Below are 15,763 nucleotides of genomic sequence, written 5' to 3'. Positions count from 1 at the left end.
CTGAGTCTCTGCCCTGTCACTTGCGGGCAATGTGTCCTAATCAGCAAGATGGAGATAAGAACATGCACCTGATAAGCTTCATGTGGGGCTTAAAGAATGAAAGTGAACTGCACAGGGCACCGCTTAGCCCACAGGAAGCAGCCGCCGCTGTCGCTGCCCATCTCTGCCGCAGGAAGCTGGACAAATAGTTAACATCTCCGTGGGGCTTCCTGTGATCCCGGCACTGCCCTAAGCCTTTTGCGCATGTTAATTCCCTCATGCCCCACAACACCCCAAGAAAGTAGCTCTTTACCATATCTACTTTACAGATGATGAAAAACTGGGGCACAGAAAGGTTTCCTAATGGGCCCAAGGTCACAGAGCGTACCAGGGAGTGGTAGAACACAGTGGCCCAGACAGCCGTGGCCACCCCGAGGTAGCATCTGTGGTGGCAGTGGAGAAACAGGATGTCTTTCTTCTGCCACACATCATCCACTGCTCACCAACACAGGCCAAGTCCTGGGCTGGATCCTGGGGATCCGGTGGGAGCCCAATAAAGTCCTCAAGGAGCTTCCAGTCAAAAGGGGCAGACAGGGCTTCCCTCGTGGCGCAGTGGTTGAGAGTCCGCCTGCTGATGCCGGGGAAACGGGTTCGTGCCCCGGTCTGGGGAGATCCCACATGCCACGGAGCGGCTGGGCCCGTGAGCCATGACCGCTGAGCCTGCGCGTCCGGAGCCTGTGCTCCGCAACGGGAGAGGCCACAACAGTAAGACGCCCGCATACCGCAAAAAAAAAAAAAGGGGGCAGACAGATGCAAACCAAGACCATCACAACCTAACAAGTAGGGAAGGAGCAAAATTTCTGGAGATGAGCTTGCAGAGGAATTTCTGGAAACCACGGAGCATCGTTTAGACTTAGAGTAAGAAGGCTTCTATTTTGCCATTAGCCTGGGCATCGATAAGAAGAGAAGACTCTCTTTTGAAGACGTCAGGCCCAGTGTCGCTCTGTAATGGAAACTGGCCTCAGAAACCTATTTCTAGTAATACAAAATGCCAGGACTCCTTCTCATTATTAAGGGTCCAAAATGCTCAATTCTTAAGACACAGAACGCCGGCAGACCATTCAGTTCATAAAGTTAGCCCTCTGTTCAGTCAGTGTAGTGTGGACCGGGGTCTCCCCCATCAGCCTCTTCTTTACCCTCCAGGGATGACCTGTCCCCACCTCACTCAGCACAAGGCTGGCACTCAGAGCTGGCCGATGGCACCAACGACCCCTTCACTTCACAGCCCCTCAGAGGAAGGAAAACACTTATTTTTTGGATGATGAACCTCTGTTCTTGCCTTCATACAAGTACTTGACGTTTTACTACTTGCCAAAAAAAGTTAAGGAAATACTGAAATTCTGTCCTACCAAGAAAGGAAAGGACTTGCCTTTTAAAATAAGGCGGTACCTTAGGAAGGACCTGATGATGGACTAGGTTGCAGAGAAAGCCCAAGTTCTACGACGTTAGCCGTTGGGGTCTGCAGTATGCCAGCCAGCCAGGCACCCAGCTACAGCCCTGCCAGACACATTCTCCAAGCTTTTTATTCTTTAATTCTGCTCTCCCAGGTGAGATAAGCTAAAAGGGTGAGGGCTTCCCAATGCACTTGGACAAAGATCCAAACTATTGGGTTGGATAAAAAGTTTATTCGGGTTTTTCCGTAACATCTCACAGAAAAACCTGAACAAACTTTTTAACCCCCCCACTTGCCAGGGAGCACAGACCAATCTGATCTGGGCCCTGCCTACCCCTCCAGCCGGAGGTCATGGCACTTCCCCCTTAACCACACCTCTGCCCAACATGGGCCTCCTTGAAGATCCCTGAGGACCTCTGTCCTGGCTGCTCCACCTGTAAGACTCTCACCCAGCTCTACCCAGAGCTAGCTCCTTTATGCCCTTGCATCAGCTACAACGTCACCTCCTAGGAAAGACCTTCCCTAAGAACCCAGTCTGAAAAAGGACTCTCCCTCTCCATGCGTCAGCTGGCTGCTGGCTAGGTTTGGGGGAAACTGGAACATGCCAGAAGGATTAAAGCCAGGTATCCCTGCCTCCATCTCTGCCTTGGGAGGCATCTCTGCAGCTGTTGCCTCTCCCCCTAGGCTACATTTTCCACTGACAAGGCTACCACAGTTCCAACTTCTCTACCCCAGGCTCCAGCAACACCACCTCTCTCCACTGTATCTCTGCCTGGGGTGGTGGCTGCTTCCTACTGTGTCTAATCTCCGGGCTGCCTCTCTCCCCACTGCTTGCCTCCTCGGTTCTCTACCTGCTGTAACCAATTCCCTGCATGAAAATCCTATTTCCATTACTCAAGTAGTTTCTGCTTTTCTGGTTAGACCCTGACTAACACAGCACTTATCATAACTTGTCATTTTTCAATTAAGTGGTCCAGTCACTTAATTACTGTCTAGGCTGACTGTAAGCTCTACAGAGCAGGGACTATACCTATCTTGTTCACTAATGCATCCCCAGTGCCCAGCACCCCACCTGGCAAATAGTGAGCTGAGTTAATTAACAGTGCAAAGTACATATACATTGTTAATTAGCAATGAAAAGAAGTAAAACATGTTTCCCAAGAAATCCTCGAGTTTTCAGAAGGAAAATGGAAATGTCATTTGGAAACGGTGTGTATTTGTGCACATGATTTGTTATTAAAACATCAGGAGAGAAAGTGGTTTGTGATCTTTTCAACCAAACAAAGACACACTTCAGTGAATAAGAGGTGAGTTCAGTAGTCTTGGTTAAGAAATAAACTCAGTTCCCAGGACAGCCGAGTTCACACAAAGCGTCTCATCCAGGACACACGCCCACAGCCTGCCTGGGTCTGAACAGGCCCACACAAGTCAGGGGGACAAACCTTTTCGCAGTCTCCACAGACTTCTGCTCCGCCAGCTCCTTCTGCAGCTCCCTCTCCTTGGCCTCCTTCTGCCCGATGGGGCAGTCCTCGGGGACGGTGAAGAGGGACAGGACATCTTTGCTGTCCTCTTCTCGGAGCACTTTAGCAAACACCTTCTCGGCCAGGAGCCGGACTTGCTCATCCACCTCGGAGATGTTCAGCTTGGGGAACTGGCGCGGCATCTCGACTAGCAGAAAAAGAACCAGCGTGAGCCTATAAGAATTACTGGACCACCTGAGTCACTGGTGAGTGGCAGGAGAAGACACCGAAAGAAGGGCCAGGTGCCCCGGTGCTTGTGGTCAGCTGTCTACTTAGGAACTCCCCAGACCAAACCCCGCAGGCCAATTTTTAAAACTAGCTCCATAAGTGACTGGATGTGAAGGGTGTAGGTCCAGTTACATCTCACGAGAACGCAAACGTTCAGAAGTGAAAGAATGAACTAACTGTCCAACCAAGTCTACTTCTGTTTTCCTGAACCCAGGGAATCCTTAGCGCGTGGGCGGCCCCGTCCTTCCCGCCTTGGTTTCCATGACAGAGCAGGAAGAGGAGAGTTCAGAAGCCCCTTCCTGCAGGCTATGAGGAGGCCGTGCCACGTACTACAACGTCCAGACTTGCTTCCCACTGCACAGAGGGGAAGACCAAAGACCAAAGGGGTTAATGATTAGCATATGGTCCCAGGAGATCCACAGCTACATTCCTCACCACATAAAATGAGGCCTTCTGCTGAAATGAAATCATAATTCCGCCATCTCCCAAACCCTCTGGAACTTCTAACAAGACAGCAAATAAAATAAACGTCTGGGGACAGGGAGACTCTTTACCTCTCACAACCCAACTGAAAACTCACTTCCTCAAAGAAGCTTGCCCTTCTCCTCCTCTGCACACTGGGCTCCTGTCAGTAGCTGGTCTAAATCACCTGGTTGGCTCCTTTCTTTACTGTCTTTCTGCCTGTCTTTCAACACTTACATAGCCCATAGTAAGTACACTCTGCCAAGCCCTATACATTTACGAGCTCAGTTTATTCCCATTTTACAGATGAGAGAAGGAAGGCACAGAGAGCTAACTTGCCCAGGGTCACACCTCTAATAAGTGGGCAGAGACCTGAGCTGTTCTCAGTCTCTGGCTCCCCTGTCCCTTTCCTCTCTAAGCCTCTGCTGAGGGATTTGAATGCGGGCACCTGGCTCCTGCATCTGTCCTCTAAACCACTACGCCGTGCTGCTTCTCTCTGCCTATTTGGGGGTCAGGGCAAGTGTCCACACTGTCCCTCACACTTAGGGAACAGACCAATACTGCCTCCTCTCCACAAGCCACCTTCACCAGGAGCGGCTCTGGAAGAGGCGTTTCCTGTCCACCCAGTTTCTTTAAGGAGGGTTTAAAGAGAGACGTGGCTTTGTCAGCCCAACAGAGGAGGACGAAGGTGAGACAGGGCCCAGTTGCTGCCTGGCAGGGAGAGGAAGCAATTACAAGGGAGGAGGGACTCACTGAACAACCCTGGGGCAGGCATTCTCTCACCTCACAGTGTCCTCACCTGTGAGATAAGGGGATTAGACTAAGTGATCTCCAAGGCCCTCTCAGTTCTAGGTACCAGGGAGGTTTCTGGTGCCTGGGGAGCCTTGCTGCTCTGGTCTTCTCTGCAGTCTTCTCTGTGTAATTCATGACACAGACAGGAATGAAGCAAGCAGGCTGGTAACGGACAGGCACAGTACCCCTGTGGGCCCCTAGACTGTGAAACCAATTTCCTCCTTCCCCCCCACCCCGCCCCCAGGGCCAGGCCTTTCTTGGGCCTCCTTCACCCTCAGGGGCTTGAGTGGGAGGGAGCTGGGAGGAGAGAGGCAGCCCAACACGCAACTGCTGGTCCGTGGTAGCAGAGACCAGGACTGCAAAGGCCTATCCTGCGGAGATGAACAGCTGACTGTGGAGATTTCCACATCCTGATAGCAGAGAGAAGGGGAAGCTGGAAACTATCAGAGCAGAGGCCAGAGAAGGTGATAGAAGAAAGAAATGGAGAGAAAGACAAACAGCTAGACCCGGGAGGAGCTGTTAGGGGAGAACAAAGCTGGGCCCCCAGCCCTCAACTCTAAGGCCCTGGGCAAGTGCAGCATTCCAAAACCTCACATCGCATCTCAGAAGCAGACCTCCAAAGGGCCCCAGGCGAGAGGCAGCAAATGCCATAAACCATTCAAGCACCTGACAGAGTAAACCCACTCCTAGAAATTGCTTCTAAGAAAAGAATCTGAAGGAAGGAAAAAGCACAAACATGTTTACCTTCACTCTTTATATAAATAGCTTTAAAATGTCCAAATGAGAGCATACTCACTTGAAAAAAAAACATTAAGCAACCCAGATTATAACTATGAGGACTGTGCAATCACATGAAGAATACCTTGTGAGGACTTCCCTGGTGGCGCCGTGCTTAAGAATCCACCAATTTCAACAAACAGGAACGTTTTCATAGCACCATGACCCCTCCAGAAAGGGAGCACAGTGCCTCTTAAATCCCCTCCTTATACAAATGATGCTGTTTCTTGCTCTTGCCAGACTCCCACAGTCAGAACCCATGACACAGACCTGAGCCTGGCACTGGAGTCTCCATGGCTGACTCTGAGGATGCCACCCAGGTGACGCACTTGGGCCAAGGGCTGCGTGCCGCCGGGGAGGCTGAGCTGAGTCAGTGTAAGTGCAGCTAGCTGGGTTCTGTCTGCTGCTGGGGTGGGAGGTCTCTGCTTTGCATATCCGTGAGCAGCCCTCAGTAAGAGCAGGAAAAGTCTGGGCTGGAAATTCTTCCGTGAATATGAAATGGAAGCGGAAAATTTCCAAGAGTCCTACGGGGCCCAGGTGATGCTAGTTATCATGGCTGCTGTGTCTGGAATGCAGCGTCCTGGCCCCATTCACAGCCCTCTTCAGAGCAGGAAACTAAAGCAACTGCTGCCCAATGCAATAGTGCGTTCAGCCTTCCTGACAAACCGCAGACGATAAGCCACAGCCTCCCTCTAACGTCCAGACCCCTCCTGAAAGCCGCACACTAACTGCAGTACCATCACCCGTGCTGCTTCCGTTTTGAACCCCGCCTCGGGCTTGGCCTGGTGACCCGGTTCATCTTACCAAGCGAAGTCGTCTATACACACAGAGCCTGCCCTGGTCTCCTCAGAGGGCCCCCCAAAGGGCCCCCAAAACAGTCATGAGGGCACCCCAGGGCTGGCGGGGGGAGCTCCGGGCCAGTTGCTAATATGAGCCTCTCCCCACCCCCTCTAAAAGAGGGAAGGGCCAGGAACTGGAAAGGACAGAGACTCAGGGGGAGGGGACATCTCAGCACAGGAGCAGGCAAGGATGAAAAGACGGGCATGCCCTGTCTCATTCCTTCCCGTCTTCCCTGAAAAGAGGTGCACATCACAGGTGACAGGGCGGCCTGACCAGCTCTGCCAGAGCCCACCCATCCACACCCAGGGAAGAAGTGCCTCCCGCCTGACCCACCCAAGCCCACCTACCGCAGCCTCCCCTTCTTACTGCCGCTCCCGGCTCCCATGTGGGTCTCCAGCTCAGAGGAGCCTCTCTCCCTGCCTCAAGTGACCCGCAGAGCAGTCAGGGTGGATCACAACAGCATCACAGGTCGCAAAGCTCCACTCTTCATCTGCCGTTTAGGCGAAGGATGGTCCTCTGTGGGGAAGCTCACAACAGACACACAGCTTCCCCGTGACTCAGACCAACAGCATGGGTCTGGGAAATAACCATGAGCAAAAGGGCTATTTCTGTGGTGCTGTCGAAATCCTGGGGAGAAGCGCCCAGAAAGGATGGGGCCAGTTGTTTACCGGGAGGCTGGCTCCAGCCCTGACCTGGGCCTGAGTCACCTCCTCACGTCCAATCATGAGGTTGTGCCTTCCTGAGCCCACATAATAATTCCTGTGCGTACAGAGCAGGATTACAGGGTTGACACACGATCCTCAGGCCGCTGCTAGGCTTTAGCTACCAGGAGATTATGACCCCCCTGTCCTCACAGCTGTTTCATAAACAGTGCAACCAGCAGGCTACAAGCAACCTAGAGGGAGGGTAATGTGTATTCATTAAATAATTAAATGACCTTAAAACGGAAAAAAAAAAAAAAAAGAAAGAAATCCGAGTCCTTAGTACTATCCTGCCAGAGGGAGGAGAGGCAAACGATTCCTTCTGTGTTTGGGGGGCGAGGTTGGGGGCGGGTAGGATGGGGCTGCCATGGGAGCATCCTAGCCCATGCATCTGAGAACCGACTTAGACCCAGCACATCCAAGAATCTTATTCTGCACCTTTAACCAGACCGTGGATACCCTTGGTCTAAACAAGCATTTTCCAAAGTGTAGTGTGTACAACATAAAAATGTCAGAAGGCTGGGACAGTACTGCATACCACAGTCTTTATGGGGATTCACACACAATTCCTACTAGTAGGTCTTAAACATCTGAGAAGTCCTCCAATCAGGAAAGCTGCTTAACTTTCTTTAACCCAACACACTTATTTGACCCTCCCACCACTGCCACCATAGGGAAAAACACCCATTACTATCCTGGGCATAGGCTTTGGAAAACGCCTTCCACTTTGAGCCTTCATTTTCCAACCTAGAGAAAGCTGCCTTCCTGGGCCCCAGTGACCAGTGTGAGATCTACTCCATCATGTCCAGACAGAGATGGGCAGCAGACCCACTAAGATGACACAGGTTGGGACAATGGCCAAGGGTCCCGCTGTAGGGATACAAGACCCTCCAGAACAGTTTAGGAGGAAACTGTGGCTCTGTTTTGGGAGGGCAACCTTTGCTCAGGACCTAACAATTCCACCTTGAGCCTAATCTGTCTCTGCTCCCCGTGGCCCAGAAGTCCCCCTGGATGGAGGAACACTGGTCCCAAACGCAAAGCCTTTTCCCTTTTGAAGGAACATTAAGACAATCTATGATACTACTGAATGGAAGAAAATATTGCTAATGATATAACCGATAAGGGGCTAATATCCAAAATATCAATATAAACAGCTCATAAACTCAACATCAAAAACACAAACCACCTGATTAAAAAATGGGCAGAAGACCTGAATAGACATTTTTACAAAGAAGACATACAGATGGACAACAGGCACATGAAAAGATGCTCAGTATCATTAATCAGAGAAATGCAAATTAAAATCACAATGAGAGGGCTTCCCTGGTGGCGCAGTGGTTGAGAGTCAGCCTGACGATGCAGGGGACACGGTTCGTGCCCCGGTCCGGGAAGATCCCACATGCCGTGGAGCGGCTGGGCCCGTGAGCCATGGCCGCTGAGCCTGCGCGTCCGGAGCCTGTGCTCCGCAACGGGAGAGGCCACAACAGTGAGAGGCCCGCATACTGCCAAAAAAAAAAAAAAAAAAAAAAAAAAAAACAGGACTTCCCTGGTGGCACTGTGGTTAAGAATCCGCTTGCCAATGCAGGGGACACGGGTTCGAGCCCTGGTCCGAGAAGATTCCACATGCTGTGAAGCAACTAAGCCCGTGTGCCACAACTACTGAGCCTGCGCTCTAGAGCCCACGAGCCACAACTACTGAAGCCCGCGCGCCTAGAGCCCGTGCTCTGCAACCAGAGAAGCCACCGCAATGAGAAGCCCGCGCACTGCAAGTAAGACCCAAGGCAGCCAAAAATAAAATATAAATAAATTTAAAAAACAAACAAACAAAAAAATCACAATGAGATATCACCTCACACCTGTCAGAACGGCTGTCATCAAAAAGACCACCACAAATAACAAATGCTGGCGAGGATGTGGAGAAAAGGGAACCCTCGTACACTGCTGGTAGGAATGTAAATTTGTGCAGCCACTGTGGAAAACGGTATGGCAGTTTCTCATAAAGCTAAACACAGAACTACCATATGACCCAGCAATTCCACTCCTGGGTATGTATCTGAAAAAATGAAAACACTAATTTGAAAAGATACATGCACCCCAACGTTCACAGCAGCATTATTTACAATTGCCAAGATATGGAAGCAACCCAAGTGTCCATCAACAGATGAATGGATAGAGAAGATGTGGCACATATATACAATGGAATACTACTCAGCCATAAGAAAAAATGAAATTTTGCCATTTGCAACAACATGGATGGACTTGGAGGGTATTATGCTAAGTGAACTAAGTCAGAAAAAGAAATACTGTATAATATTATTTATATGTGGAATCTAAAAAATACGAATGAATATAACAAAAAGGAAACAGACTCACAGATATATAGGACAAACTAGCGGATACCAGTAGGGAGAGGGAAGTGGGAGGGGCAAGATAGGGGTAGGGGATTTAGAGTTACAATCTATTATGTATAAAATAAATAAGCTACAAGGACATATGGTACAACACAGGGAATACAGCCAATAACTTATAATAACTATAAATGGAGGATAACCTTTAAAAATTATGAATCACTACATTGCATACCTGTAACTTATATAATATTATACATCAACTATATCTCAATTTTTAAAAATAGACTTAAAAAAAAAAAAAGACAATCTATGATAACCAGACCCAGGCCTGCACCTCCCTCCCAGGAGACCAGACTGCATTCACTTTTTTTTTTCATTGCCATGAGATAAAGACCTACAATATTTATTAGGTTCAAGGACATAAAGTTATTATTGTGCCAAATCAGACTGCATTCACTGTTATCACTTAAGTGTCCCTTACAAAACCCCAACAAACAGGAAAGGCTGGAATCAAATTATGACTCATCCAAAAAGATACGACTCTCCCCGCCCCAAAAGGATGCTGTGGGGTTGCCTGTAGGGGCCCATCTTCCTTCTCATTTCTGAGGTGTGCATGACTCAAAGAGGCGTTGGGCAAAGGGGCTTTGCCCACTATACATCATCTCCATGACAGACCTCGCCCACCTCATTCACTATTGTATCCCCATGCCTGGAATATAGCAGGTATCAAGAAATACTTGTTGAATGAATGAACGCATGACATAATGAATGAGTCAATGAGCTAAGTGGTGAATCTATCTATGCCAGTGTCAAGAATCAGCTCGGTGTGTGGTTAGGAATATGGACTCCTGCCCCAACACGAAGTTGCATGACCTTGGGCAAGTTACTAATTTCTCTGGCTCAGTTTCATTCCCTCTAAAATGGGGATAATAACAGTGCCAACCTCATAGGTTGCCATGACAATTAAATTAGTTAGCATGTGTAAAGTGCATAGAATAGTACCTGGCACATAATATGTGCTTTATAAGTATTATCTAGACTCATTATCATCCTGATACCAGGTACGAGAAAGTCCAGCTGGGAAAATGAACATGACATTTCATGTAGACACCGAATCCTTTCACTCAACATTATTTACTGAACACTATTATGTGACAAGTACTCTCTCAACTCCTATTTGGGTGCAAGGAGAAGGCAACCATGTTCAAATGTGTAACCAGATCAGGAAAAAGAGCCTTCTCCTCTATGAGTGATACTTCTTGCTGACTTTGCATGGCCAGCACCCCAGCCTTGAGCCCATCCTCTTGGGCCCTAGCCCCTCCTAGATCAGAGCCCAAAGCCATGATCTCCTATCCTAGATATGCAGCAGCACACAGAAGAAATAAAGGATTAATATTTGGGGGGAAGAACCAGGGAGGCCAATGAGTAGCTTTCTGGGAGAGAAGATCTTCTCCCTACTTAACCCTAAGGCTACATTTTATCTGCCCATGATATTTTCAAAACCAGGGATTGATTTCAAAGCCATTTGAAGAGTGATTCACCTAGTGTGAGGACAAGGAAAACAGGCCTCATCTCTCCGAGAGCTTCCTGACCTTGCTGAGAGCCTTATTGAGGCTCTCCAAAGAGCCAAGGTTGGGCTGAGGGTGGGGCTCAGAGGTCCCAGAGTATCCCAGCAAACCACCCACGTAAGTCCCATGATTCTTAGCGCAGCCCCGAACTGGCATCTTCAGAGTAAGCCGGTCCCTCAGAGCTGCCACCAGAGTTGCAGCCAGGTCAGGCTAACTACTCCAAACCTGCTAACACTCCAGAAGGTGAGTGCTGACAGGGGCTCTGTCTGCCTGGCCTTATGGCTTGACTACCACTCAACACTGATGCTTCACAGTCAGGGGAGGAATTTCTCCCATGAGAGTTCCAGCTGCAGCCAACTCCCCCCTAAAGATGGCCAAATGTTGGTCACCACATCCAGGGGGATAGCCAACAAGGGCTCAGGACCATGCTGAAATTCCTCCTAGTGCTTCCAGCTGTCTTCACTCAGTTCCTTTGCTAATTTGTCATGACCAAGCTTCCAGCCACATACAAGGACCCAACAGTTAGTGTAAGTGACACTCTAGTTAGCAAGCCTCTCCTACTCCAGGGCCTCTCAAAACTCACCCCAGAGGCCTCTGCCAGCCAAGTCAAGCAGTTCCACTGGCAAAGCAGCTACCAGGAAGTTCAAGGGCAGAAAGCAGACTGCCAGATGCAGTACACCTACCTCCCTTGCCAGGAAAGAGCCAAAGAGGTAAGGATGAAGGCCTCCAATGACCCCATCACTCTACCATCCTGCCCATCCCCCTGCCTCCAGGTGGAAATCCTCAGCCCTTGGTATCTGGCCAGTCCTCAAGCACTAGAAAGTGGTCCAGGCTCTTAAGTGGCGGCAAGTCCCGGGTCCCATGATTTCTCTAAACCTTTCGAATCCAATGTCGGTCGCCAGGGAGCTGAGGTATGGCGGGCTCACCTGAGGCCTCTGGAGCCCAGGCCACCGCAGGAACTGCGACAGGAGCACAGCCCAGGGCCCAGGCAGGGGATGAGCCCGGGATCGGAGCCGCCGCCTTAGCGGGCAGGGAAGCCCAGGGCCGAGATTCCGACCTGGGGGTGCTCCACCTCCCACTGTGGGCTGGGCCGCCGGGGGCCGCAAGCCGTGGGTTCAAGGTCAGTAGCGCAGGGTCACGCGCACTCACGGGCTTCAGGGGACAGGGCCATGCAGTGGGCCGAAGGGGGCAGCTCGCAGTCTGGAGAGCAGGTGGCGGCGCGGGTCAGGGCGAACAGCGAGCGCCGCAGAAGAGCTGCCCCGCCCTGCCGCCGACCCGCGGAGCCCGGGCCGGGCCTCGCCCCACAGCGGGCGCTGGACGGGAGCCGGCGGTGCGCCCCGCGGCAGGCACAGGGGCCGGCGGTCCCGGGGCGCGGTGCTGCGCCGCGCCAGCCCGGAGCTCCCGGGCCGCCGGGCGGGAGGAAAAGGGCCGCTTCCGCAGGGGAGAATCCCGGGGGTCTCGCGCCGCCCCAGCCGGTGACCTACCTGGGCGCGGAGCAGGGGAGAGGCGAGGAGCCAGCGGCAGAGGGGCGCAGGCCGAGCCGCCCGCCGCGGAGGTCTGCCCTGTCCGCCGCCCGCCCACCCGGCCGGGCCGCTGCTACCTGAAGCGCAGGACCGCGCGGCCAACAGGAAAGGAAACTTGAGAGAGCCCGGGGCGCGGCGGCCTCCGCCCTGTCCCTCGGCCGGAAGCGCGCCCGCCGCAGCCGGGGGTCAGGTCCAGCCCGGCTCGCCTCCGCGGTCACCCCGGGGCCCCAAAGCGTTCCTCACGATGTTCGGATCTTCCCAGACCTCCTCCCTTGCCGGGACTTGTCCCAAGGAGAGATTCTGGGGTCAGCGCCCCCAAACAGGTGACTTACTCCCTGGAGCTGAACTGACACACTCTCTCCTCCAACCCTGTGCTCTGGCTTACACACCCGCCCCTCTAAGTCCGGATTGACCTCTAGTTGCCAAAGCCAGTGGGTGCTTTATAGCCTCCCCTAGTCGCTTCTCCCCAGCCTTTGAACCTGCGGAGCACACCTTCCTTCCTGCAACCCCCTTGGAGTAGTTTCCAGAGTCGGCGCCTGCAACCACCACCCCTCTCTCTCCAGATTTTCTACACACCTTAATGACTGCGGCTTCTCAGCCTCCAGAGCCTGGCTTTTCATTGTGGTGGTGTTCTCTGGGGTTCCACTGCTCGGCTGCCTGCCCCTTCTGGGGATCTCACCCACTCCCATGTTAAAACCTCCTGCCTGCTAATGACTCTGGAACCTCCTCTCCAGCCCAGAATGCTCCAGAGCAGCAGATGGCATATCCAACCAACTGGACACATCTCCACTAGAGGTTCCTATACCGGAGGAAACGCGTCCAAACTCAAACTCCTAATTTCCTTCCAGGAACGTGCCAGAACCTACTCCTATTCCTGTGTTTCTGTAACCAAGCAGGACCCTATAAGGCCTTCTAGGGACAGACTCCTCCCACCCTCCCCGTCCTCCACCTGCCTCTTGTTTGTAGAAAAACTTTAGCATCCTAGGACTTTCCTGAGTTCCAAATTTAATCAGAGAAGTGAGAAAATGCAGAAGCAAAGGAAAACAGTCAACTAAGACAAAAATAATAATAGTTTAGCTATAAAACAAAGTCAAGGACCTTTAGTTCCTCTTCAAGGGCTATAGATAATATTCTGAGCCATATGCTTGAGCTGTTTTGCAGATACTAAAACCTCCACCAGGTGGAAGGCATTAACTGCATGCTGATCAACAAGCACATAGACCCCAGACAATTAGAATCAGAAGGTTGATGATGTTGACTCCCAGTTATCTCACCACCCATCAGAAGAATGTCCAGGATCTGATCACCCACCCTGTTGCCCTCTCCCTGTCTTTAAAAACCCTTCCCTGAAATCCATCGAGGAGTCTTTTGAGCTTTAGCCGCCAGGACTCCTTGCTTGGCCTTGCAACAAATGCTGCACTTTCCTTCACGACAACCCAGTGTCAGTAGTTTGTCAAGTGGACCCAAATTTCATTAGGTAACATTTCCAGCCTTCTGGGTGACAGCACCACCACCCACTCCCCCAAGCCACTCTTGAGAGCTATCCTCGACTCCTTCTCCCTTTCATATCTCACACCGGTTAGTCACCAAGGGGGAAGCGAAACTATTCATTAGTGTCCTGATGGTGCTAACTGCTTTCACATTGTCTCATTTGTGCACCAAGTTTTATTCCTTCTATGTCCTAGCCTGATATTTACAATTTATTTGCAAGTTATATGCACATGTAACTATATAAATACATTATGTATTATAAGGCATGCTAAAAGTCATTACAGGATTTGGTAAAGATGAAACAATAATCTTAAATTATTTCAATTTTAGTGAATGGTACATTATACCTTTTTCCCTTCACTTTAAAGTTATTAGCAAAAATCTGTTTGAGAGCAACATGATTAAAAATGATTTCAATCAATCTTAGTTTAATATTTTATGAGACTAGAAAGTATGCTTTTAAGTTCAGTTAATGTCAATACTTAGTCCTAATGGCTGTTAATTGCAAAACAAAGCCAAAAACCTCACAAAGATAAATACACCCAAATAAAAAAGTTCTGGGTCTTTCCTGGCGGCCCAGTGGTGAAGACTTCGCCTTCCAATGCAGGGGAGGGTGTGGGTTCCATCCCAGGTGTGGGAGCTAAGATCCCACATGCCTCCAGGCCAAAAAACCAAAACATAAAACAGAAGCAATATTGTAACAAATTCAATAAAGACTTTAAAAATGATCCACATCAATAAAAAAAAAGTTCTTTCACTACACTTATTAAATCACAATTCTCACTGCTTAAATCCCATCTACCAATTTTGCAAATGTGAAATTCCCCCAGGAAACTCTTCTTTGTCCATGAAGCCCACATTCCCAATGATGTTTTTGTTATCAAGCAAAGGTTCACTGCCTGATGTGCATAGGAGCCAATAATATGGCACTGGTTTTGAGGGAGAAGAAGCTTTATTGCGAGGTTGACCAGCAAGGAGACAGGAGGCAAAGTTCTCAAATCTGTCTCCTTGATCCAGGGTTGGGGTGAAATTTAAGAGGTTAGGGGAACTTCAAACTTGGAAGCTGACTGGCTAGTCTTGAGTCAGAACATATAAACTACTCGTGCTACTGGAAGATGTTCCTTATTGAAGGACTCCCTTTGCTTTGTTAAGAGTTCCAGTGGCAACCTTTTGATTCTTCGAGTTCTGTAGACTGAAGATTCTCAGTTGGGGGTCAGCCTGAAGAGATGGCTTCCCATCTTGCACTGCTGTTTCTGTAAAATAACTCAAGGTTTGATTAATCAACCTATTTAGGGAGGCAAAAGCAGTTTAAGCTGGGGCTGTTTCAACAACCTATTTAAGGAGGCAAAACCAGTTTAAGCTGCTCAGTGTTTTATGAGCTGTTTCATTTTCATCAGTTGTTCCTGCAGATATTTTTAACAATGGGATTTTTTTAAACTCCAGAAACTCTTTATTTGTAAGAATGTAATATAGGTTTAAAAAGTGTATTTCTTAATTTTGAAGACAGTGGCTATGATAGTCTATATAGTTGAAACTGACACACTTCATTTTGGCATTAAAATCACATGATAATGGAAACAGTTACAGCATCAATTTTCAAAGTGCTTTCCCCATAACATGATTATTTTAAAGCACAGTTACATTCATTGCTAAAATATCACCTATACCTGAAGGGATACCTTGTGTGACTCACATGGAGTCCCTCCCTGCCCAACCCCAGTTTTGTATTCCAGTCTGGGCAGCCACTGCATTGATGTTTACTCTTACACATAAAAACCACAGCATGTTATACTAGATATATCATTCACATTATAAACACACCTTTTCTTTAGTAGATCACAAGAAGTATTTCTTTATGAATGCCATCACTGAAAAGACTTAAAGTAAAACATATTAGCAACTGGCATCCAACCATAATCCAACTTCCACAACACATAGTATGTTCTAAACCGTTTTTCCAAATCTTCGACGACGTTTTCTGTGTGTCTTTCAACAGAATGCATTTTTATGTGTTGCCATCTTCTCTCTGTACCAATTCAGTCACTTTAATCATGGCAAATAGAACAGTGGGTTTTTTC

At 49.5% G+C, this 15,763-nt stretch overlaps 1 protein-coding gene across 1 annotated transcript in view; it reads right to left on the bottom strand.

Annotated features, from left to right (window-relative positions):
* AMPD3 (adenosine monophosphate deaminase 3) overlaps positions 1-3,095 on the bottom strand; it is a 30,287-nt gene extending 27,192 nt beyond the window's left edge. The window contains exon 1 of the mRNA XM_065881400.1: positions 2,875-3,095. Coding sequence (XP_065737472.1) covers positions 2,875-3,095 — 221 coding nt within the window. The remainder of the gene's footprint in view (positions 1-2,874) is intronic.
* Positions 3,096-15,763: the final 12,668 nt, after the last annotated feature.

Source organism: Phocoena phocoena, chromosome 8, assembly GCF_963924675.1.
Source record: "Phocoena phocoena chromosome 8, mPhoPho1.1, whole genome shotgun sequence".
In the NCBI taxonomy this organism is placed as follows: Eukaryota; Metazoa; Chordata; class Mammalia; order Artiodactyla; family Phocoenidae; genus Phocoena; species Phocoena phocoena.
Note: the sequence above shows the minus strand (reverse complement) of the source record. Positions and strands in the feature narration are given on the sequence as shown.